General features: G+C 36.5%; 1 protein-coding gene across 9 annotated transcripts in view; it reads left to right on the top strand.

The window, feature by feature from the left end:
- Positions 1–27,292, top strand: part of LOC107996569 (papilin) — a 124,765-nt gene that overhangs the window by 79,290 nt on the left and 18,183 nt on the right. For all 9 annotated transcript variants that reach the window (XM_017054677.3, XM_062074596.1, XM_062074595.1 and 6 more), the window contains exons 3-16: positions 10,929–11,116; positions 13,700–13,760; positions 20,719–20,801; positions 21,464–21,614; positions 21,774–21,897; positions 22,199–22,279; positions 22,382–22,554; positions 23,041–23,176; positions 23,644–23,987; positions 24,312–24,491; positions 24,714–24,884; positions 25,475–25,657; positions 26,435–26,576; positions 27,059–27,174. In XM_017054677.3, the coding sequence (XP_016910166.2) occupies positions 10,929–11,116; positions 13,700–13,760; positions 20,719–20,801; positions 21,464–21,614; positions 21,774–21,897; positions 22,199–22,279; positions 22,382–22,554; positions 23,041–23,176; positions 23,644–23,987; positions 24,312–24,491; positions 24,714–24,884; positions 25,475–25,657; positions 26,435–26,576; positions 27,059–27,174 (2,133 nt within the window). The remainder of the gene's footprint in view (positions 1–10,928; positions 11,117–13,699; positions 13,761–20,718; positions 20,802–21,463; positions 21,615–21,773; positions 21,898–22,198; positions 22,280–22,381; positions 22,555–23,040; positions 23,177–23,643; positions 23,988–24,311; positions 24,492–24,713; positions 24,885–25,474; positions 25,658–26,434; positions 26,577–27,058; positions 27,175–27,292) is intronic.

Genomic DNA, 27,292 nt, shown 5'->3' with positions numbered 1-27,292 from the left:
CTCGAAACTCTAAATGATCTGGAGATTTTAAAGATGGATTAATTCCAGAAATATCCAGCCATATTAGATATTTAATATATTTTGAAAAATTGCACATCAGAATTTTTTGTTTTTGTTAAAAAAGAAAAAGTGAAATGCATGATGAAATATTGTATATTTAAAATTAATAAGTATAAAAAACTGAAGAAAGCGAATAATTTTGAGATAGCTTTATGAGAATATAAATACTTAATTAATTCTTTGAATGGGAACATGGATGTAATTGGAAGTTCATAAGCATGAAATGATCTTATTGATTTATTCTAATAATCTTATTGACTTTTTGCCATCATCAATGTCTACTGTCCATTATCCGGTTAAACGATCTTCGAAGAAGTTGAAGAAATCTCGTTGCAATTCTTCTGGTAGGTCAAGTGTGGTAATCGCCATAGATGAATGCAAATAATCTCGAAAGTCTGTATATTGAAAATCGAATGGGTACTTAGCCTCTCGAACGGGAACGTGGATGATCGGAAGTCGTCACGTGGCTCGGAGAAAGTATGTTTTCTTTGCACTTGTAATTGCAGTACGGTGTTTTTCTGTTTATGGTGTACGCATGAAGGATCAGTAGGTTCAGAGAATCATGAGAGAAGAAAGAAATAAAAGAACTTTAAGATATGGTACTTGGAATAATATGTGTACTATAATAAAAGGAAGAAAGCATGGGCTTGTCACGTACATTTGCAATGAATGGAAGAGAAAATCTTGCGTGACTACTGACCTACGTTCTCATACTAGGTTTAGAGTGTGAAAAGATGTACTGGTATATAAATAATCTGAGCGTGGTTTATGCTGAAAGAAAATGATGAATGAGCGGAGGAGAAAATGATTTAATTATCAAAATTTGTTCCGGTAGAATTGATAATATTGTTTTATAAAAATTTTTGAATCAGATAAAAATATGCATACGATTCAAAAATCTTAATACATTTCTTTTTAATAAAATTTCAATGTGTGATATAAAAAAGATCATAAAAGTTGCAATAATGTTCTGAAACTTTTGAATGAAGATATTAAACGAAACATATACAAGATGGTAATATATTCATGGTATATATCCTTTATATAGTCGATTCTAAAAGTCAAAACAAACAAAAAAATCAGTTGACTGCTCTGTCTTTGTCATACTGTCATTTTATCACCATCCCGTTTCATTTAATGCAAAACTTAATTGTTTATAACTTATAAACAAATCTCAATCAAGTTTTATGTTTATTTTTATCTTTAAGATCTCCACTCTCCAAAGCTGTATCACAAATCAACGTCTTTGCACGTATAAATTTTTTCACCATTTTTAGATAGTGAATCTATTTTTAAATATTTTTACTTTCTACTACGTAAAAACGTAATCACTGTTTTCCAATAACGAAAAATTTACGAGAAATCCTTACTTATTAGTCACGATGGATTAGAAATGAAGTAATTAAATCCCCCTTTTATAAACCCCTTTAATTTTTCTCGCTTTCACAGCTATACAACTCGTAAAAAAGGAACACGAAGAGATTTTATGTTTCGTTTAATAGGCTATATTTTTTATCGTAGCATTTTTTTTTCTTTTTTTTTTTCTTTTTAATAAACAAAAATGTATTGTCGCCTGCATGCGATTTTCGAAATTAGCACGGAGGCTAATTTCTCTGCATTCTTCACTTCTCACGCGACGTGAGAAAAGCGTGGCTAATTTTTTTTCCTCGCTTTAAAGATCTTCCTATTATTCCGACGACGCTTTTCCCGTGTTTTCTTAAAACGTGTTCTTAAGAAGAGGAGAGATAAAACAGTTGTTCGAAAAGTTAGTGGCCAAGTACTTCTTGCAATTACGCCTTTTGTTTTCTGGATCTGCGTTCTTTCTTTGCGTTTCACGAACGTTAATTCGCTCGTTTTTCCTTTTACGTGGCTGTTTCTTCGCGGTTCCGATGTAAATTGGAAAAAGTAGAGGCGAGTTTTAATTTTATCTTGGTGGAATAAATAGTAAATAAAACGTAAAAAAAAAAAAAAAACACAAACACAAAAGCTAAAGTTTGTAGATTCAAAATAGTTAAGAAATACGATAATTTCTGATCGCTATTATTTGTGTAATTATTTTATAATTTAGAATGTTAATTATCTTCAAAACTTTTTGATCAAGTTTCAAATTATTACGAATAGCACAAATAGCTCCTTGTTTTTCAAAGGTAATTAAAAATATTAAATTCCATAATAAATTATGTATCGCAGATTTCAGTCCCCTCTGATATAAAAATGATATAAAATTCTTCTCCTTTAAAGAACTTCAATAAAACGAGTAGGTGCAATCGAATTTCGATAAACTGAAAATTTAATATACTATACTAAAAAGCAGAGCTAATAATTCGAAAGATTGCGCATATAAAAAACAAGTTTCGCGAATTCTCCTCTTTAATATTCAACCTCGCCAATCTCGATATCGATATCAACTGAATCAATAAACAAAAACTCAAATCTTGCTTCTTACCCCATATTACCCAAATCGATATAATTCATCCAGTCCATCAGCTCGAAGATTCGCAATTCCCTCGTTTGTCCACGGCGAAAATGGCGAGGACGAGAAAAACGAAGCGGTCGTTAACACGCGCGAGGGTTGGAGCGACGGCTCGTCAACGATGACCGGCGATGTCAGAGGCGTCGTTCAGCCTGGATCTCGAGCAGGCGAAATCGACGGACGAATGTATACGCGCCTCGATTATTAAGGGAAAGGTGTGTGCGCGTGTGTGGATCGTTCACGGTTCATCGACTGACCCGGGCGACATCAACTTCCCCGAACCGTTTAATTAACTCTTCCCAAGCGCAATCTCGTACCATCGCCGAATTTCGAGTGCCTGGTCACAGGTACGGCAATAGTAGACTTTGTTTCTCCGCGTTTCTCGTGATCTCTAACGAACGTTTTCGGATATTTTCGGAATAGTAATGGTGTTTCTTCGGGGGCGTGTTACTGTCGAGAGTGGAAAAAATATTTGGTTGCGTGTTGGGATAATTAGTCGATGGAAGGAAGTTGAAAGTTTTTTGAAAGTTGAGTTTTTTTCTTTCTTTCTTTCTTTCTTTCTTGTGGAACGAGGATTAATGCGATGCATTTGACAATGGCAGTGAAAGTTAGGAGAAGAGAATGAACGGCGATGACGAGGGAAAAGAACGTATATTATGCCAGTGTCAAAAGCAATAAATTTTATAGCCGATTTTTTCCTTGAAATCAATAAAACAATTTTTCGTTTATTCTTCGAAGCGAAAGAAAAAAAATGGTAAACTAGATATCTGAAGTTCGAGAAATTCGTAAATATAAATTGTCACAATAGAGATGTCATGTAATGAAAAGAGAAAGGAAAAAGAGAAAGGAATTCAGAAAGTTATTAAGAGACGAAATGACGATTCGCATTTTCATTGCCGGTAATTTAATTAATAAAAGAAATATGGTATAGTAAAATATGCAAATTTAATAAAATATTTATGAAGCGAAATAATACCAAGAGGTGTCATGAAAAAATAATATTTAATAATAATGAAAGATACCGAAAAATATCAATTTCGTTCAACCTCGTTATTTTCACAGCTATTTTCAGCTTCTCACTTTCACCAATCATCCTCGTTATATTCATTACTTTTTCTTATTAGCACATTGTTATACTTTTCGAAGACTTAAAAATTATAGAAGATTGATCACTCTATACCCCACAGTTCAATTGTTAAAATTCTTAAAAGTAATTGCAGTTGATAAATATATATATAAACATATCGAGAGCGATGATATAGACATTATTTTTTATTTCTCCATTTCGTTGTTCCAATTACAACACAGAGAAAGTGTATGAACAGAGATATGGAAAACGTGACCTCGACGTGTTCCTCAACCGGCATACCAAATTTCAATGGGCGTACAACTAAACGTTCCATTAAAATCACGAAGGGTTTAATCTCAATTTATGTATAACGGAATTACGGAAAGAAATCTCGCCGTTTCTTTGGTTAATTAAGAAACGATTGCCAGAAAAGTTAAGATCCAAAGGGTCGAATGCCGCGCGTGAATCTTTCCAACGATGCCAACTATTCCAGAGTTTCACGAGTACAAGTGGCTGGTGGATGCGTTTAAATCCTCGTTTTTGTTCCAAACTCTGGCCCCACCTTCTATAACGCGAATTCATAGTGTGCTACTGATTAATGATCAATTTCTTGCAACGAGAAGTTATTGCCAGGACGTTGCTACCAAAAAGCATTCGTGCTTATCTGACCAGTAATGCTCCGTTTATTGGACCAGGGAAATAATTCGACAAAAATATATTTTATATTATTAATTTCGAAATCACGGGAATAATGAATCTTTCCAAGAAATTTTTATCAAAGAAAATCTCTTGAATGATAGAAACATCGATTATTAATTACTCTTCCTATTTCTTTTTTTTCATATTAAAATTAATGCTACGAATACTATTTCTCTCGAATAAATTCCGATAAGTTTCAAAATAAGTTTCGAGACGTGCGAAACTTATGAACGAAATGTGTGAAATGGTTTTTCGAACGAGCGGGGATAATGGAAGGGGCGATCGTTTTATCGTGACGGGTAAGGGTACACGATCGAGCAGCTTAATTCACTGTCATCGAGATTATGTTAATCTCGACGCGGAGAAGCGGTGGCACGGATGTGAGAGTTATTCGATCGGTCGCAGAAAGCCTCTCCCGCGGATCGTTGCCCCCGTGATATTGGATTATGTTTCACTGTTAACAGGTTACGTTTCGTATCTCGCCACGGCAGACGTGCGATGCGCCGGAATCCACTGCCGCGGCTAATCGAGTACAGGATCGATCATTAGAAACGAGCGAGATGATCGAGATTCCTCGATCCGTGTCGATTTCGATGGAAATTGGCCAATGAATCGGTCTTAACAATATTCGCGGTAAATTTGTTCAACATTCTTTTCAGGTTTGATGAAAATTTTGAGAGCGGAAGAAGAGAGGAGACCTGATTAATAGAAATTGTTAAAAGGATTAAAGTTTTTAGAAATAATTCAGAGCTCTGTAAAGAGCTCCCTGATTCTCGAAATTTTTTAATTTCTACAATTCCTTCCAAACCTTAGATCTTCTTTTTTGGAGATTTTGAATCAAGCTTGATCCTCGAAGCTCTCGATAAACCTTTTCAAATATTTCATCCTAGATTTCCTTTGAATTCGCGTGACATTTCATGGAAATATTGGTACGTTCGATTGTTGAAAAAAGTAAAAAATCGGAAGGGGATGGAAGATCGTTAAGGGGCAAATGGTGTTCCTCTCTGGTTTTCCACGATCGTTTGGACAACATCTTTCTGCAATGGCTACGCGTCAAGCCGCAAAGGTGCGGACGTTGCACTTCCTCGACGCGTAACCACCTCGTATTAGCATAAATTAGCCAGCCGTCCGTGGAACGTCGTAAACCTTTAGCAATTGTAAGGTCCCCGCTTTGATGTCAGAAACGGTTGAACGATCGTCCCGGTTTAATGCAGCGACGGGTATAGTATACGGCTGAATATCGCAAGGGGTTAAACGCATTCTTTGACATAATTTGTGTAATTGTGGCACGGCGTTCGCGCACGACTCTAAATGCACATTTGGAATGAGCACGGCCGGCCAAATGGACGGTGAAATAATTTGTCCCAGGTCGTGATAATTTCTAACCAAATCTCGTAAAATTCAAATTTACACGGGGAATTTTGGTATCTGGAATTTACTCGGGGAATTACTCGATTATTACCCAGCCTTAACGAATACCCCATTAAGATATTTGGAATTAAAATTTAATCTATTTTCGAAAAAGAGAATTCGATTAGATCAATTTAGAACTATTTTTCTGACGAATCTACTCGAAATGAAGGATTCCAAATGTATATAATATTTCGAAACGCGATCCAAACTATTTGTTCGCCATTTGAAAGAATTTCAGAAGAATCATCGACATCGTAATAATCCATTTAACTATAAAAAGTGATGACGTTTCACTGTTCCTTTAGAAATTACGCGATTTCCATACAATCCACGCAGCTCCGTCTCGCACGTCGGATAATTAAAAGTTATCAAGAATGGACGTGATGTGATATGACTCACCGTGTCCAATAATCCCATAGCGTATGTAGGCCCCCACACATGAAACGTCTCAATGAGGCGTATGGTCATCAGACAACGTTCCACAAATAAACCAAATGACAGACACTCGACGCGACTCGCGGGAACTGGGTTAATCCGTGACTCTTATTCCACCGATTAAAACGGGGAAAAAGTAGAAAGCCGGTAGTGTAAGTTGAATTGCGGCCGCCATAATTGGACGCAATTTAATTGCAATTGAAAACGCCGTCCACTGTCGCCGCGGTCTCGGTCTCAGAAATAGTCGATCGCGTGTGTCGACCGATGATGATGTAAACCGTCTTCTAAAGCAGCTGGGCCTCGCCATGTAGCTCACGGTTAGTCACCAGAGGCAACGTTTTAATTACTTGATTTATCGCGGGCCTAGCGATCGTCGTGATCGCTGCTGCATTGCTGTGAGAGAATTGGCGGAGGCCCCAATTCCTGCCATCTTCCAACCCCTTGTGACCGCGGTATTCAAAGGGAATTGGGAGTGAGTCATTGATAATTATTCGAGATCTTGGAATCTGCACAGCTGCCCGATGAATCTTGCGCGTGGCTCGCGTGTCATGGGGCGAATTGAGCGAGGACACCCCTCTTAATTAAAACGTTCCGAGAACGTGGTGGCATGCGTTGGACAAATCTGAATTTTTCTCCGAGTCTTCCCCTATAATAAATTGGAGTTTTTAAAAAAGTGATCTTCTTTGAATATTTCAATTGTATATTTTTATGGAAACGAGCATCCGTTTTATCCTCTGCTTCGAATGTTTTGTATCTTTTTACGCGTAGATTTCTATTTATGGATATTAAAAAAATTATCAAGTTAAAATTATCATTATGGATTTATTCAATTTATGAAAAAGAAATGTGAAACCAGAAATTCAGAAAGCGTAAAACCCAGATCCAATTACTTTAGGAAACGTCTCAAAGTAACAACACTTTTCTTCCTCCTCTCGTTCCTTCCCTATCCGTCCATCCAAATGCGTGAAGCTTTCAAACAAACGACACTCAATAACGCTTCCAAATCCGAAAAAATACGGGTAAAATCTCAGAATATCTCATCTTGAGGGATTTAATTCCAGAAGAAGATATTTTCATTCCCTTTGCATTCCCCCTCCCCACTCGCAATTAGAGATGCGTCGCGAAATCGTATCGAGCTTCAAAGCCCCACGCTTTTTCCCTTCCCCTTCGCAACCGCGAAAAGAAAAAGAAAAAGAAAAAGAAAAAGAAAAAATAAGAGATCAAGCCGGCTGCAAGCCGTAAATAAGTTTGATACAGCTGTACGTGGATTTTTGTGGAGCGTGGGAGAGCACATGGGAGAGCTGGAGAGAAGGAGAAGCGTTTCCGCGCGCGAGCTTTTCTTTTCCTAGCTGTGGAGGAGCATCTGTGCCGTGTGTCGCGTGGAGGATGTAACGTGAGAATATATACGACGATAATAATGGCACGTCCGCGACGTGGGTGACTATAATAAAACCCTGTGGACGCGATTCGACGTTGCAAAACACCTCTCTAAGAGGTCCATGTCTCGAAGGGAGGAGGCGGGGGGAAGAAGCGCGTTAAAACGCGAGTTTCTTCGTGTCCAACGGGAGAAGAACCGTGTAATTTACGCGCCAAGTCGCAAAGGGAATCGTAATTTTTCGACGTCTCTCTCTTTCTCCCTCAATACGATTTCCGGTTTCGCCAGCGTATCGTCCTTCGAACAAAAGGTTAACGAAGGATCCTTCAGGATCGATTTACAAGGAAAGAGATGGATGGGATATGGGTTTTTTTTGGAAATAGATAGTAGAGGGGTTTTCGAACGATTAAGAGTATTGGAATTTTTAATTTGTGGAATACGGCTGTTTGCGATATTTATAGTAAATCTTTCCTATTTTCGAAAGTGCATTTTTGTTCTGTCTCGTTCTATTCTCTTTGTTTGTTGTTCCGTGTTTGAGAATTTTAAAGATTCTAGAATTATTTAACGATTGAATTAATTTGAAAATCCTATGATAAATAACAATTTGTAATTAAAGCCATTATTTTTTTTTATTATGTTTAACAAGATTTGAGAATTTTTGATTAGATAAATCGAGTCCAGAAAGTCATAACCATTAATTCATAAATTTTCTAATATTTTTGTCTCGAGTGGAGAAATTACTTGTCGAACGTTTAATTCTTCCTTTCATCATTAGTATAAATAGAAATCTTGCTATTTTAAAATTGATCGACGCGCGTAAAGAATTGTACAGGTAATTCAAAGTCAAGCTTATAAAATCTTCGAATCTTGGTCGAGCCAGTTTGGAGACGTTGGATAACAACACTGATTTATTCAAACATCGGCCTTTGAGTTAAATAACTCTCGGGAAATCTCGTTTCGCAATCTCTCACAAGCTGTGATATGATTCGAGATTCTTCGTTTGTTAATCGGATGAAACATCTCTTCTCATTCTCCTCGTCTGTCTTTGCTGATTATTCGAATATAAAATAGTAGTTAACCCGCAGGTGAACCTTAAATTGGTTTTCACGATGCCCCGAACGAAACAATTTCGAAGCAATTATCCATCGACACACCGTTCGATATCAGAACAGGTTGTACGAGAATTTGTTCCACGCTTCGTCCCTCGAGAGATCTTACTTATATCTTTAATTTGTCGAAGTAATGTTCGAAAACAGATACCTTTCGTACGGGTTATCTTTCAAATTTTTAGAAATTATTTTACAAATTTTATAACGTTTCGAAATGTAACAGATTGATGATTTGGAAATTTTTTTTCGTATCCTCGAAGAAATCTAAAAATTAGAAAAATTAGAAAAATAAAAATTTGAACACTTCTCCAAAAACTTTAACAGGATAATTCCCTTATCAATCATCTGATAAAAACTGACCTCTTTGAAGTGCACCTTATCGATACCTTATCCTCGTATATATCATTCCGAGATAAATATCTCATGGAGAAGAAAAAAGAGAGAGAAAGAGAAAACAAAAAATTCGTTTAACTTACTTTTTCTCGCGCCTCGCTGATCGTTCCTCTCGATCATTACCTCGACCTACGGCGGGCCGATTACATTGCTTCGTAAATACGGGTTCAAGCGTTGGAGAACTGCAAGAAATTTAATAAAGTCGATGAAAAATGAAGGGGCCCTCGCCCGGTTCATTTATCACGGCTATTTATCGGTGCCGAGATACACCTCGATCAACGAAACTTTCCAAATTGTGCCGCGAGGTTAACTCACCCCGTGGGACAAGTTTGAACCGGCTACCAAGGAAACTCCTGCCAACTTCCTTCGAGGACCTAATAATCTCGAGGAACTGTGTACCGACCAACGTCAGTCGAACAGGGAACCAACTTCTCCTTTCCTTTCGATTCGAGGCGACCGACGTCTTCGATCCCATTACTTGGTTTATTCGGGATCCAACCAGGATCTGAAAAGTGGAAGCAAACGATAAAGATCGATAAGAATAACGTGTATAGGGAGGAACGAGAAGGAGAGATTGAAGTGCAAAAAAGTGGATCTTTTCGTTGGGGATTGCGAGTAAACGATAAAGATTGGTCGAATGGGGAAGATGTTACGTGTATAGGGAAAGAGAGGTTAAAGTGCAAATGGTGTCTCTGTTGGATCTGGGGATCGTTGAATGATAAGTATGTTGCGTGTGTGTGTGTAAGGGAAGGAAAGAGAGAGAGAGAGAGAGGAGGAGAAGTTGAATAAAAGTGTCGAGAGAAATAATTTTAAATAATTTTATTTGGGAGGGCATGCACTTTACAACCGGCCAATGCAAATCTGATTGGAATAGTGCCAGAAAATGGTGGAAACATTATGCGAGGGTCGTTTTAAAGGCGAAAGAAATGCGATAAACGGAGAGAGGAGAGTGGAAAGGATGGGAATCCTTCCAAGATCGCGCGATTGTCGTCCTATTTGCTTGGATATTAATCTCGAGCTTTTCTTTCTGGGTCAACCCGGAAGCTGTGATATTTCTTCGAGATTTCTAATTTGCGAGGATGAAAGTGGAAGATGACCGTGGTCGTTGCTTTCTTCGTGGCAAACAGTAGTTAAGAGGATGGATGACGTTAATTTATTTATATAAATGGAATTATATAGGATACGGTAAAAGTGTAAACTTGAAAATATTTGTGCACGATTTTTGGAAGAAGCAACTTATCGAAGAGAAAGTTGCTTATCAAAAATTAATTTACATCCATTGAATATATATTTCGTACTCTTTCCGTTTATCAAGATGGTATATATTCTTTATTGAATTTTGTATAACCAAATAACCAAGTATTTAAATATTATATAAGTGTTAATACATTAAATCATTGCAATAAAAATTATGCAACATAATTCATAATCTGTCTAGAAATTAATCTTATCCAGTAAATTTCACAAAAAATTAATTAACCAATCTTGAAGAATCTAAACTCTTCCCCAAGTGTTCCCATTCGGATGCGTCGAAAAGAAAGCCACACACTTGAACAGCCATTTAACGTGGATCTAGCCCATAAACCGATCGAATATACACTTGCTAGTAACGATAACGTAGTTCACCCTGTCGCGAGTGGTCGTTCATCACCGCTAAAAGCCTATACCTTATCGAGGCCGACCGATAAAGGGATCACGCCTACGCTGTTCCCCACGAAGGTCGCCAATGCACCCGTTGCATGCACTCGAGGCAGGTGAATAAAAGGTGCACTTAAGCAAGACAGTTGGCTCTTGGGTATTCCCACGTTCTTCTCCCCTCTGGCTACCCTCTGCCCGACCCCGTAAGCAAACTTCTAGCGGACGAGAATGGCGTTGCTAAGTGTTTCCCCGATTCTGTTCCAGCATCACATAAAATTGAGGCACGAGAGACATCGCCGACAACATGGGGAGAGCTATCTGCCAAGCAGTTTTGTGCTGGACACGGACGAGGCTGAACGAGGAACTTGGGGACCCTGGTCGTCGGCCAGCTCCTGTTCCAGGTCGTGTGGTGGTGGTGTCGCCCATCAGACCAGGCAGTGTCTCGATGTCGAGTGAGTACTAATTATTTTTAATGTCGACCTTCGTCTCTTTTGTTTTATTTATTATTATTTTTTAATAATTCTTTAGCAATAGTTTTGAACGATAAAGTGTAAGGATATAAATGATATTAATATATAAAATTCTTCCGATATATATTCACGATTTAAAATTAGAAAGAAAATATTTGAACAGAATTAAATAGCCTAGCTAAGAAAAAAAGGACAAAATAACAAATTATAACGTCTTCCGCAATCCTTTCCTATTTCCATGATCGCGTATTAATATTCACGAGATTTCTCCTCGCATTTACAATTTTCTTTTAATATTAATTACGGGATAACTGGAAGACGGTCTTGAAACCCCAAATGCGAAACGTTTTCAATCCTCCCCTCGCTGAAAATTAATGGAAAATTAATTTTTTATCCCATCATTTCTCGTGGAGAGATGGGTTTGCGGAAATTCAATCCGGCCACCACGCCGTCTTTTCCACGCTTCGAGGACTACTTTTCCGCGGGTATTTTTTGACGCGAGCCAACTTCTTGCCCAAGATTCACGGTAAATCCTTCTTATCCGAGGATGCTCTCGGCCAAGATTAATCGCGGCCGCTTCCGGTTCTGCCGTCTTTGAGGAGACGACGCCTCAAAGGATATATTTGAAAGGACGGCAAGTGGCTCGTTCGCGAATTTCGTTACGTAAATGAAACGTAGGAGGGGGGGAGTCGTACGAGTGGAACGATCTAACAGGTATCGAAGAAATCGAGAGCTAATAACACGTTCGAGGGAACGTGAAAGCTAGGGCTAATCGTATCTCGTGAAAGCAGCATTTCGAATGATCCTGTACAGTGGTTTTCAATTCATTTCTGTACCCTTTGTATCTTCGGTGGACAAATATTGTATTGTATCGTAGGTTGTTGCAGATTGTTATTAAAATGACGGGATTATTAATGAAATTGTTTATTTGGAAGCGATATTGATCACAATTTAATTGTGGATAATTCAGTGGATGTTCCGTGCGATTGAAAAATATCGAATTTAATTAAATTTATCGTTATTAAAATTTGTAAATTGATTTCTATTTGGAACTTCGTTTCTTATTATTTATATTTCAATTTATGGGGGAAAAGCAATTTTTTTCTTTTTCTTTTTTTTTAATAACGTACAATATGCTTTTATGATATATATAATTAATGATAAACTTGTATTTAACTATTTTTAAAATATTTAATATTAAATATTTAATTACCGAGTTAAGAATGAATTTACATATTTATGAATCTTTTATTACGCGTACAACAATCTTAGTTTAATCTCGTGTACAAACACGAGATTTTCTACGTGTCTAATGCATCTTCATTTATTTTAGAGAAATTAATCAATAGCTGAGTTATCGATGTAACGAGCTTCGAGATTTAATGATGCAGCTCGAATAAAATAAGCAGCGAATCCTTGGAGAGAACATGCAGATTGAGAACCGCTGAGATAGAGAACCGTGTCGTAGGTCAGGCTTAATCGCGGTGCATTACGGTTCTTTTCAGTTTACGATCAAATACTCACGATTTCTCAGAACTAAATTTCGAAACAGAGTTTCTGCGTAATTTTAGATAGCACGAGCTTGATTAATTTAATCGGGGGATCGATTATATGGAAGGTGGCAAGGTAATCGAAATTGCGAAAGTGTTTACGATTCGAAGATTTTCGAGTAAAAGGCACTATTTTTATTTCTTTCTCGATCGAATTTTGTTGACATTTGTCGGCAACTTCGTAGAAATAATTAATGATTTTTTTGTACAAATGTAATCATCTCACAATAGTTTCAGACAGGATTTATGTCATCGGTACGATTATTTAAAAAATATGTTGATCCATCGAAGAAAAATTAAAAGGAGATTCGATTTAAAATATCGATATTTCCCGCGATGATTTTTCCCTCTTTTTTTTCATTCCCTCAAAAGGGGAGGGGAAAAAAATATCTTTTTTAAAAGCAATCTTTAAACCTTCTCACGTTTTAAAAATCCCTGCGAATAGTTGAACAAGTAGGATTCAACTAATCCGAGCCGGTGATTCAGCCGCGCTTTAAACTGCGCTTTAAGTGCATTAAACTGATACGTTGCATTCGTTTCACCTGATTTCCACGTGAAAATTTCATTGGGACGGAGTCGATCGAGGGAGCGCAATTTTCTCGAAAGGATTGCGCGCGAATTATTTAAAAAGGGAGACGGTCGAATCGCATTTCTCGCATTTTTCGACTGGCTCGTTGGGGAATGTTGGCGGTTAAAAAAGAAAGAATTCTTCGCCCCGTACTTCCTTCGAGTTTTCTCGGAAAGAAGCTCGTTAACGAGGAACCACCATCGACCAGATTTAACGGAGTGTGAATTTCCGATTAGAGATAGAGGGCCGCCATGCTTTCGTGCCGTGATCGTTGGATCTTTGACCGAAATTTCAAGGGATTGGAGAAACGTTATTGGCACAAATTTTCAAATAAAACGGGGATAATTAGGTTTCACGATAGAAATTCTGGTTTGATTAAATTTTCAAATTCAGAAATTGAAGAGAAAAAGAGAAATTAATTACTAGAAAATTATTTTATCATTGCAGCGACAATGGGTACAGCAGGTGCACCGGTGCATCGAGGCGATTCTTCTCCTGCAACATTCAGGTAAGCGAAATAAATGTGGCATATTGCATAATTCATATAATATTGCATGATGATAATATGTATGAATTAATTCATAGAATATTAAATCTAACGAAATTTACTCACGACGTTCATAATTTACAAATCAAAATTAATTTTTTATAATATTATTTTAAAATTTATTTAATAATTATTGTAAAGATTCCTTATTTGACTGGTACGATTTTACTTTCTTTCGCTTCTTTTCTTTTCTTTTCTTTTTTTTTTTTTTTTTATAATAAATGTGAAATATGTAGATCAATTATTAATTTGTACAGCGAAAGAAGATTTATACGATTCGCTTTAAATTGGACAATCTATTAAAAGATGACGTGCCATCGACCCATGATCGCTTCAATTATTTGCATCTGCATGATCAATAAATCTAATACCGTTCTCTATTGTTCTCTAGCGTTGACCGATATTTTTGCTTTCTCTAAACAGCTGTTATTATTAGTCCCGATCAAATAAATGGAGAATTGTGTTTCGATACAGAAATTAACAAGAAAATTACGTAATAATGATAATAACTATAACAAGTTTATTAGCTTATTACACCGATCAAATATTGCCGATTAGATTTACATTATCCATGTTATATACTAACTACTAAAATAATTTTCATGAATTTTCAACCAAATCTACTTCTGTATTAATATAAAATTCTCTGTTTACGCAGAATTATCATTGAGAAACTTTCTTTCTCTCAATTTTGTGATTTTTAATTTACGTCTTACGATTTAATATTCAACGACATTACAACATTACAATTCAACATTTAATTTGAATACATATATCCTATTGTAAACTTTCGTATCTATGATTCATTACGTGGGCTCCAATAATTAACACAGTCAAAAGGCCAAAGATAATTTTCTCGAGTTAAAATTGAATTTAATCCGCATATTTTATTACAATCTTATTTTCATCTTGCAAAAGAGTAAAAAACTGTTAATATAAAAACAAAAAATTTACACATTTTTACTTTCTAATCTTCGATTATCCTGTAAAAAGAATTCTTCGCGATATTTTTAACCATCTAAATTTCCTCTCAATTTCTCTCTCCCATTTAATTTAAAGCCGATCTTTCATTAACGTGAGAATATACACGTGCACGTCCCTAACCTTTGAATATATCGGTCAATTTCTCGCGTATCGGTTCGACGGTCTTTAATAAAATGATTTATACCATTATTTAATTCCGTTCGTTAAATGTCAGCCGCAGCGTGGTTGAACCCTGAACCCATCCTCCAATGATCTCCCAACGATGACAACCGTTTCACGTGTGGCCCTTCGAAAGAATCTTTCGTTTCGATCCGACTGTTTTGGATGACTGTGGGACACGTACACCACTGCCTGTCCAACTTTCATTTAAAACCACTTAATCAAAGCGATACCGTTAATCCCCATTCCTTTCTCTCCCCTTGATTTTGACAAATTGATTCGACCATCGATCCATCCCTTCGAATCCTCGCGACTCACCAGCCACAGATTCTGATTGTCTGAAAAATTGATGAGAAGAAAATTGTAATCTTCGGCTATACTATATTTTAGCTATAATCTTATATTTTATCATTTCATTTAATATCGATATTTAAAGTACTTAAATTGCTCTTTTTAATATAATCATCTTCACTAAATTGAAGTAAAGAACGGAATAATATAACGAAAACTATATAAATATAAGGCTCACTCGTTCCTCTTCCATTTCATCATTCGAAACACTTTCCAAAATAAAATCATAAATTGGTGGAACGATACAAAAACGATCATACTGGCGATGGCACATCCGAACGAGCCATCCAAAATGGAAACGAGATGGAATTATCGATTAATAACCAGACGAAGGGTTAATAATCGGTGACAAGCAACCGGTTCCTGGAACCGTGCCATTTCACCCTGCATACGAGGTCACCAGGACGCCGTAAAATCCAGGTAGCACCAGCCATCACGATCGTTTCTCGGTGCATCTATTCGGTTGATGGACTCTTCGGCCCCACGAGCAGGGATTAAAAGTTTATGGCCACGTTTTAGGATCGGCTTCTCGCGAGGGAACACTAAATCTTGTCTCGAGAGCGCTCAGAAGTGGATTCGGTGGACCACGTTGAACGATCGTGCACGATCCCTTGCAACTGCAATCGTAAACACACGTGAAGACGTAGGGCACGGTTGAGTGGTCGTCAAGCGAAGGTCCAAGTTTAAATCTTGGATTCATTCTGTTTGATTGTATATATTTTGATCGAGGTTGTTTTTGTTTGCAAGTTTGTAGAGATTGCGACGATATCTGATATCTTTAGATTAATAACAGATCTGTTCGTTCGCTTCAAACTTTCTTGGTGTTTTGGCCTTTTAAAAAATAGGTTTTTAAAATAATTGTTAAAAAGTTTTTCTTAATAACAATTGAAATAGCAATTAAGATGAAACTAAAATTTCATCCATCACGCGCGCGATCGGGGAAAAGTAAAACTAAAATATAAAATATAACGAGTTTAATATCTTTCATTTTTTTAATTCAATGCCTTAACAAAGCACTACTTACTTTACGATCAAACAATGAAACAGAAATAACTCTGAGTAACTTTAAAGTATTGTAAGCATATTGTTAGCAGTTCAAGTGGCTATAGAAGCAGCAATCCTAATTTTTATTATCTCGTTACCGATCGATCTTCAGCCAGAAGAAATTGTAAAAAAAAAAAAACCACTCAAGGATCTCGAATGAGATTTCTCTTTCCTAGTTAAAAATTAATTTATCTACACACACACACACATAAACGCGCGAGAGAGTCACACAAGAGCCATGAGATTTCCCCTTCGTCGATAATTGAACCTACGTCGCATCAATTTTCACGAACACCCACCAATCCAGCAATCCCACGACTTTAATTTAATTTTCCCAAGTCACGAACCCAGCCTATACCAAGACACAGAGAACTACTTCGAGAACTGAATCACTTGGTTCAACCCTCGCCCAGGAAGATTCCATGTGAAAATGTATTTCTGAAAGTCACGTAGCCCCCATAAAAATTATTCCCTCAATGTAACGATACTTGCGATCCTTCGAATTATTTTTCTCCTTCGGTCGATCTTTCTTAAACACAATATTAGACGATATTTTATGTTCAATTTTATTTTCAAAAAAATAAAGATGTATAAAATTTCTCTTCGATGCTTTAATTATTAATTAATCGTTTAATGTATTATGCCATGAATAACAGGAGAGGTCAAGTTGTAGGTTTAAAATCACTCGTGCGGGCAAAAGGATTGTCGAAAATGTTTGCATAGCTTTAAACATCCTTTAATGATCTCTGATCATCAACAATATGGGTCGGCCACGTGCATAGTGCACTGTCGTAGATGCTAAAATTTATGAACGGCCGCCCATTATACGGCATGAAACTCGCAAAGTATTAACTTCGTTAAAGTGACGTGCTAAATGAAACGGGCCGCAAGCTGCGTTGCTGTTATGCGTTCACGACCTATACATATCGATCGCTGATTCATCCACCTATATATAATCAGGCTTAACTGTGTATAAATATTCATTCGTGATAAATATTCTCAATAATATTTTCCCAATAAATATATATATTTTAATATTGTGAAAATTGTCAAGTTGAAAACTTGCCGTCGCTCTAACATTAGATATTGTAATATGGAAACGTTGGTTGACGCAACACTCCAAGTATGTCGATTAATTAATTATATTCGCTTCTTACACGAGGAAGCGTGAAGTAAAATGTTACGAGATCGAGCAAGTAAAAAGAATCCACTCGAGCCTTGTATATTTTCAGAAATTTCACTTTTCCGCCTGTCTAGGTTATTGTATTTAATTCAACTCGATATATTAATTTTTTCAAATCAATATTTTTGCCGAAAAGTTTTTCTCCAGCAGAGAAAATCCAAGATTCGTGAAGTTAAAGCCGTTCCAATTTCGAACACGATATATTGAAATTCTATTTCGATCCCATCTCTCCACCAATAGTATTTCATTAATCTCGCGTTATATGCGAAGAAACTCGCCCAGTTTCTCCAACAATTGCACCTAATAATTTATTAACACTGGGCAAACGTTGGCTAAAACCACTGGTCGTTTAATCACATTCACCGTGGAAAATGGCGTGTCCCCCTACATTCCTAGGGAATTGAACGGCCGCCAGGCCACTTGGAATATCAGGGGCGATTCATTTCTCGCCACGAATTGCTCGTCGTTGCAAAAATTTCCTCCCCCACTCCCCGAGCTGCGCCCATTGTTCTCGCCCCCCTTTGTCCCGCTACCGCGAAACATTTCGTAATTAGTAACAATGCCTGCCGGCTAAACAGAGAGATTATTGAACGGCGGAAACTCCCTGTGGAGACTTCGGTGGATGAAAGCTTCGGTCGGGGAGGGGGAGGAATAAACGCAAAAAAAAGAGGGCCAAAGAAGATGGATCTCTTTAACGAGGAGAACCTTTAATTGCGAGTCTTTCGTGATTGCGGAATATCTCTTATTTCCCAGATTGTCTCTCTCATGATTTTCTGCTTTATGATTTGAATCGGATCGAGGAAAATTATGGTGAGCGATAATTAAAGATCAATCGATACAATATCTTTTCGTCTCCTCGTAATAGGAATTTAATTCTATGCTTTGCAATATTTATATTTAACAATTGCAATACCATTAAAAAATAATACTCTCATCAAGAAATTGTATGAGGATATCTGTGAAACTGAATAAAGTATAGAGAATCGCTGGATCGAATTGATAAACTGGGATTTGAATCTAGGTCTTTCGCTTGTCAGATCGTTGCTTTACCAATTGGGCTATTTGAGCACGTGATCGAATAAATTCTTCTTCCAATACCGTCGATGTAAGTAACGGCATCGTAAATACACGAGATCTGTTTAGAATCTGTTTAGAATATATATATATGTCTTCTACTTTGAATTCTTTTAATAGAAAATGATCGATTTGTTGGTATTGCGAATCTCGAAGAATGTTTGTTTGGAAAAAAGAGTGGGAGGGACGTCACGTGTAACATTCTTCGAAACTAAGCCCGTGTATTTCTCCTCTTTATTCCATGCTGAAGGATGTTTGACGTTCGAGAGGGGGGGGGGGGGGGAACGACACCTGGCAAAGACAAGTGGCGCATAAAAGATCGGAACAAACAGAAGACGCTCCGCGTATTCGTCTCCCAAACATGAGATATTGCGATTCTTTCGAGGATTACAGCCAGCTTGTGCTGAAAGGATGACAGAGCAATCGGTATACTTTAATATTCCCGTGTCCATAAATCACACATGGAAAACGGAAAACAGAATTGAATTATTGCAAATGTTATTCTTCACGATAGATTTGTAGCTTTATTCATTGATAATTTCACTACTAAAATTCTATTTATACTTTTACCAAGCGTAAGCAATAAATTCTTCCCCATGATCTGATAAAATTTTTCAAACTTCTTCTTTACCTCGAAACAGTGTACCTTCATTAAATAACAAATCCTACTTTTCAGAATTCCCTTTCGCCTCTATAAACCTACATAAACATTCGCGATCAATTTTCAAGAAGAAGGAACAAATCCCTTGATCACCTTCCATCCAATCGATGAGAATAAGTTTTCTTTTCCTGAAAACTCGTGAAGTATCGTGAACGATTGTGAATTGAAGGTCAATCGGTGGAGAGAGGAAACGGTTCGCCATAAATCAGACTAGGGTCGTGGGATCTTTGACATCGTTTCGGGCTCGCGGGTTTCGCGATCGAGATTTTTTTTTCCTTTGCGGTCACCGAACGAGCCTGGTCTCACCCCTTACCACGAGGTTCCAAGGAATCCCTCGTCATAAATTCTCCAGGAGGTATCCTCGTGCGTGCTGTACCAGTTCCACAGGGATATCTTTTTCTTCTTTCTTTTTGTTTTTTTTTTTTTTTTACATCACCTCGATTTATCGGTATTACCTGGACAACTTGTATGTATCGTATACTCTCGTAACCGTGTTAGTCTCGAACCATCTAAGTTTTCTATGATGGCGGAGATAATGTGTACGGTGTACGTGGAGGAGAGTTCTGGAGGGGGAAATTTAGAGTTGTGTCTCGATGATATCATCGAGGGTCGTTGGAATGATGGTGTTGTTTGTTTGAGATCGTTGAAGGGGAGTATTGAGATTTTCTTTGTCGTTCTTGTATTGTTCGAGAGCTTGGTATTTGGGGGATTATATGTGATCAATTTGATGGATAATTTTGCACGTGACATTTATGGACTTGGTTTTAGTTTCTTTCTGGAGTATTTATACGAGAATAATTTGGACGTAGTAATTGTAGGAAAAAAAATGAAACGTTTGTCTATGTGTTTGATATACTAGTCCACTTGTGGCCAAGCACATTTTCCAATCTTCGTCTTTACCCCTCGCATATTTCTTCACGAAGAAGATTCCTCCCCCTGATTTATTAGAATATTTATGAAATTCTCGTAGAACTGCAGTTTCATGAGCAGAAGAACAGGAAAACAACGTGAAAGCATGGCATTTGTAACCGGAAGTTTTTCCCTCTGCTAATCTAGTGATTCATCATCAATTTCCATCTTCCATTTTCTAAATGGAACTCGTTCCTTTTGATTATCGATATTTCGATTTTCAATATTCAACTAATATTCTCTATTACTTCACTAATACTTCAATTAGTTACTTATAATTAACTTCAACAAGCTTCTGTGCAAATTTAATTCAGGAATCAAGTATCGATTTATGCTTATGCATTTTCAATTAGATCCAACACTTAATCACAAGTGTTTCGTTACAATTGCAAATTAAAAATTGTATCAAAATCATTGGCTTCGATTTCTGGATCCGAAAAATTAATTATACTTCAACTTTCACGAATAAAAAAAATAATTTTCCTCCGTTAGAATTAGCAACGAATCATCCAAAGATAATTTGTTAACACGCTTCCTTCCGTTCCTTTGTCCAGGAATGTCCGGGCGAGGCGAAGGACTTCCGCGCTGAGCAGTGCGCGGAATTTAACAGCGTGCCATTCGAGGGAATTTACTACGAGTGAGTATATAATCGAAAACGATCCCTGTGACGTGTTCTGTCACAGCGTATCGGTGGAAATCGTTTTCGAAATCCCGATACCGATCCCGGGAATCTGATTTATCGACGTCACGTTTCACGATGGAAGATCGTGACCTTTTCACGTCACGAGATCTAATTCGAAGTTGAAATCCATCCTCGTTTCAATTCGTATCCGACGCGAGATCTTCGCGTTTAAAATGTATCTTCATTACTTTAAGGATACCAAAGTACGAATATTCTTTTGTTTATTTTTTCTCAAAGAGTAATAAATAATTGAGAGATCGTGCGATTCTGTTACGCTTTCCTTCGTTAAGATCGCAAAATAAATTTGAATCAATGCATTGATCAAAACAGTCATCGCCGTTGTAAATTTACATTCGCGATTCGCCTTCATAAACGTTATATTATACGCTGCTTCCACGCAAAAGACGATAATCAATTAATCAAAATTACACGCGATCCTATCGTCTTTTTATCTGATGAAACGACAACAAAATTTAACTTCAAACGATCCATTTGTTAAACTTTTCGAAACACCACTTTTCGAAAGGGGAGATCGGCCAGTTATCGAGAAGAGATCGATGGCGATGGATCTCCTTCGGTGAACAACAGCGAGACTAATCGTGCCAAATCATTCGCAGTTGGATTCCGTACACGGGCGGGCCGAACAAGTGCGAATTGAATTGCATGCCACGAGGCGAGCGTTTCTTCTACAGACACAAGCTGATGGTGATAGACGGGACGCCATGCGAGGTGGAGAAGAACGACGTCTGCGTCGGAGGCAAATGCATGGTGAGTTAAACGATCCGTGATTCACCAATGATCGAGACCATTGTCCATTTGAATTGAGTCGTGTGGGCAAATTATCCGTTATTGATCCGTAGGTAATTATAATTCGTAATAAAAATATTAATAAGTGCGTTAATGTGTAATTGTTGTTCGATCGGTTAGCCTGTTGGATGTGACATGATGCTTGGAAGCGAGGTGAAGGAGGATGCTTGCAGGGAATGTGGAGGAGATGGGTCTAATTGTAATACCGTTTCCGGTTTGTTCGACACGGATGATCTTCAAGCGGGTAAATGAAAGTATTTACTTTACTTTTTCTTCGTGGATAATTAGGTGATTACAGTAGATCAAATTTGATTTAAATTTTGTTTCTGTTAAATTATTTTTTTTATTTTAAATTTCGTCAAATAATAATCTATATTGAAATAAGATATTCAATTAAACTTTTATTCAATTCTATTCCAATTAAAGATTGGAATAGAAGATATAGATTTTAAGAAACGGGAAAAAAGATTATTATAATTAATATATATTGTAAAATTAACCATAAAATTATCTTTTTTTTCTCTCCTCTATTGAATATCCTCCAGGATACATCGATATCATACTGATTCCCAAGGGAGCAACGAACGTTGTGATAAGGGAGATCGAACCCTCGAACAATTATTTAGGTGAGTAAACTTTGAATATCGTAATGATCCATAATTACCATCATACCGCGTGATTAAACGTTGATGAGAGCCGCCACGTTTTAACACGTTTTATACCGGCAGCTATTAGAAACACTTCGGGCCATTATTATCTAAATGGAAACTGGAGGATAGATTTCCCGCGAAGCTTGAAATTCGCCGGGACTATATTCCATTATTCGAGAGATCCGCAAGGTTTCTCAGCACCCGATACCATTACCGCCTTGGGACCGACGAATGAGCCAATTTACGTGGTGGTGAGTGACTGCATCGCTCTAAAATAGCAAATTACAATGTTACACGGGACCAATGAGGATCGCTTTTTTCTAGCATAATATAAAAATCTCTAAGTATCGAAATTTTTTTCTTTTCTATTAACAGGCATTAGAATAAATTAGTTTTTTATAAATGATAAATAATTAATAAGTTGTACAGTAATAATAAATCTGTATTTCAACTTTTTACTTACTCCAGTATTTTAACATATTTAAAAAGATTTTCTCCTTTCAAGTAAAATAAATAAATATCCTCGGTCATCGTGTAAATCTTGTTGAAATGCTGAAACAAAAAATAATTATAAAAAAATATCAGTCTAAAAATTATCCTCACAAATCCAAATAATCCATTCCTCGATTGCAAAGCGTCCGTACAATTTCTTTATAATTCGACGATTATTGCTTAGATATAGTAATCGAATTTCCGTCGTGAAGAAGAAGAATAATTCGCGTAATTGTTTTTGACAGCTCCTTTATCAAGACCACAACGTTGGGGTTCAGTACGAGTATAGCGTGCCGAAGAGGGTTTCCCAGCAAACAGACGCGGATAGCTACACGTGGATAACCGACGAATTTTCCAGCTGTAGCGCGACTTGTGGTGGAGGTAGTATTTCCAAAATTGATACCGTTACAGCTAAATACACGGCGAATGTAATCAATAATCGGATAGCCGCTGTGTATACGGTTCTATCGATGTTCTCTAAATTTGATCCAGCAATTTACGGAAGGTACAGTTGCTCCGGGTTTGATGAAAATTTATTAATCAATATGCTTTCCATTTAACGCATCTCTAAACGGATCATTCAATCTTGGATCATTGAATCAATGGTTAAGAGCGAAAGTTGTTCGTTTTTGATGAAGATTCGAATGTTGATTTGATTCTGAGAATAAATTCTTTTTTTTTAAATTGTTTGTTAGAGCTTAATTCATTTCACTTAGATCGATACCTAGATTTTTAAAAAATCGCAATTTTTCAATTACTTCAAACTTAATTTTCACTAGTTAATTTTCACGGAAATAACTTCAATCATTTACAAGACTTAACTTACCTAAAATAATTCTTTTTCGAAGGTTATCAATCGAGACGCGTGGCCTGCGTACGAAGAAGGGATAACCAACCGGTGGATGAGAGCCTTTGCGATCCACAGTTGGAACCAGCTGACACAGAGGCATGTAACGTGGACCCGTGTCCACCTGTGTGGGTGGAGGGCGAGTGGGGCCCTTGCAACAAGCACTGCGGCAAAGGAGGTGAGCAGAGCAGAGAGATCAAATGCGAGCAGGTCATCTCCGGTGGAATTCCCACATTGGTGGACGATAGTCAGTGTCTGGAGAAGGTAGGACCAAAAGGTCCGACCAACCAGGAATGTAATAAGGATGTACCGTGCCCGCAATTCCACGTGGGACCCTGGAAACCGGTACGAATTTTTAGTACAAATGTTTTTTGATATTTTAAAATTTAAACATTTTTACCTTTCAATTTTATTTTCGTATTTTGATAATTAATTATATTTACTTTTGGAATACAAAGTTTTTCTCAATCTTAAAGGTGAATGTATCAATGATTCATTATTGAAAAAGCTCTTCATGGTACCAATCTTTTGATATATATATATAACCATTCAAGTATTAAAAAAATTATTTAACATCATATATAAAATAATCATAATTACATAATAAATTAATAATGATAGATTTTAGAGATAGAATAATGATTTTTTTTGGATTTTCTTATTACACAGTGTGATCATTTGTGCGGACCGGGCAAGCAAACCAGAAGAGTGACGTGTTACACGAAGGTGGACGGGAAGATTCAAGTGTTGGAGGATCAGGCATGTGAGGGAGACGTTCCAGAGCGTGAGAAACCTTGCGAATTGAGACCTTGCGCCGGCCTCGACTGGGTCACGTCGGATTGGAGTGGAGTAAGCTCGCAATTTTTCACGCGATACCGCCTAAACCTCTCTCTCGTGGTGTCATTCCATTTAAAATATAGGAGAAAATAAAAGCTTTTATACGAATATATTTTCGGCAAGCGATAGTACGAGAGCATGTAAATGAAAATAGTGTCCTATATTCTTTTTCGTGTCACGAATTCGTTCTCTCTTTACGATTATTGCTCCACAACTTTGATCACTTTTCCCCAGTGCGACGACAAATGTGGACTTAGCCAAGAAACCAGGACCACATACTGTGCCACTCAAGATGGAACCGTTTATCCGGATGAAAAATGCAACGTCGAAAAGCCTGAATTGGTGCGAGATTGCGAGAGTAAAAAGGAGTGCGAAGTTCTCTGGTTCGCTTCTCAATGGAGCGACGTAAGTTTATTATTTATTGTTAGAATATTAGCAACTGAAATTCAGTAATTGTAACCCTCTTGATAATTTATTAATTAACGATACAGATCAATTGGAAAATTATAAAATGATAGTTTATAAAATTTTCTTCTATAGTTTAACACATTCTGTACGGGTGACAGTACGCGTCATGAACTTTTCCAAGAAATGTGAAAGATGAAAAAGAATTTTCCACATATCCGGCTTTTCTTTTGCACGTGTACGAGTATTATTGTTAGTATACACAGTCATTTTGGATTTCATTGTATTTTTGATCCCGCATTTTTGAAAGCTTGTAAAATTTCCTTTCTTTTAATATTAAATTGTTATTATTAAGCAGATAATTAAAAAAGAAATTAAATTTAGTATAAAAAGCGCAGGATATATTTGTCTCACAGAAGACAGAAGATAGAAAATAATAGTGACAGAATTTGATATAATAAATTTTCTATCAGAAAGAATTATCGATTTTAAAAATATAGTTTATAATATTTTTTTTCATGAACAAGTTTTGTCCTACGTATTTCGTACGTTCACGTGACATTTGACATACAATTATTTTGGTCCCATAGTGTTCAGCGAAATGTGGGTCAGGTGTGCAGACACGCAAGGTGTTCTGTGGTACGTTCGAAGGTGAAACGGTGACGAAAGTGCCAGACGAAAAATGCGACCCGGCCAAGAGATTCAACGAAACGAAAAATTGTACAGCCGAGGAGGAGTGCAAAGGAGAATGGTTTGCTGGACCATGGAGCAAGGTAATGCATATATGCATTTTGAAATAAAATTCAAGTTTCTGTGGAATTCTTTCTCTGTTCGATGATTTTGAATGATTTCAAAGATCGTTTCGAGAATAAAATAAAAATAAAAATAAAATTCATTGAACGAAACTGATAAATCCTGCAATCTCTTAGTTATAAATAAAGTAAAAGATAAAAGATTTTAATTAAAAAGATATATCAACCATATATAATTTTATGATACTCATTTAATATTAAAATTCCAGGAATTTCATTCTATATGAAGTTTTGCCAGAGCTCATTTTCTATATGATTTTTTTGATTTTATGATTTTAATTAACATTATCCTTGAGTATTGTTGAGAATTAAATAATCTTTCTTATTAATATCAATTAATTACTTTTTGTATCGAAATATTTGAAATTGATTTCATTTTTTTTAATACCATAATGAATATCATATTTTGGATATTTTGCATTTTTTTGTATTTCATACAAGTACATTCCATAAATTTTTATATATTCAACATTTTCACCACTATATATCCACATTCTCTTTATAATTGAAAATTTAAAAATTTCCTATTCGAGGAATCGAAATATCCAATTCTAGCATTAGGGGACGATTTTCTTAGAAAAATCTCGGTACCAACGTGAGGTATTCGCGAGAAATATACCGCGTCCTGTTCTCCTTCGGTCGCCAAAGAAATTCAATATCTTCGACGGCTTTGTAGCGAGCCTAACAAGAAGGCGTCCGCCTCAAATTTCTTCCATTAATCACCTTACCGTGTTCCAGTGTTCGAAACCATGCGGCGGTGGCACGATGGACCGCAAGGTGATTTGCATGAAGGCCAACATGACGGTCCCGCTAAACAAATGTGGCACCAACATGATCATATTCTCCATGGAAAATTGCAACAATCAACCATGCGAATCAGGTATCTTCTATGATAATTTCATAAATATTTTGCGAAAATTCACTTAGATCCGATTTCAAAGAATTTCAATTTCAATTTTCTGCATCAATTTCTTGATGCTTGAATAATTCATTTTTTTCTTCTACTTTTATTTTTATCTTTTAATCTTGTAATGATTTATTTGAAAATTTATTTAATTTTGGATTTAAAAAAGATTCTTAAATCTAATCTTAGTAAAAATTAAAATAAAATAAACATTAAAATAAATAATTTTGTATCTTTCTAAAGAGAAATCTTCAAATCTATCTTTAAATTGTTATTATATGTTATACAATAAATCTCAAAATTAATAAGATTATGTATATTTTTAAGAATATGAATAAGAATAGAATATGAATGTTTAAAATATGTCCCTAAAAGCAAAAGGCCAATTATACAAAATTATTTTAGTTTGTAATCTTTATAGAATTTCAATGTTTTTTAATTCAAATCACCATTTCCAGATGAAGTAATACCAATGCAACCAGATAAGATCAAAGATCTTACCGAGGAGGATGATGAATGTGAAGTGTATGAGGATGAAGACTTTGTGACTGTCTCATCTAGTCTTGCACTTAGCGTAAGTGAAACTCATTTGTAATTAATCAAATACCTAGTCCCATAACATCTCCTCTTAATATTACATTCTATCTTCCTTGATGCAGAAATTAATCTCTTCTGTTCCTTAAAATTGATTA

This window comes from Apis cerana, linkage group LG5 (assembly GCF_029169275.1).
Source record: "Apis cerana isolate GH-2021 linkage group LG5, AcerK_1.0, whole genome shotgun sequence".
NCBI lineage: Eukaryota > Metazoa > Arthropoda > Insecta > Hymenoptera > Apidae > Apis > Apis cerana.
Note: the sequence above shows the minus strand (reverse complement) of the source record. Positions and strands in the feature narration are given on the sequence as shown.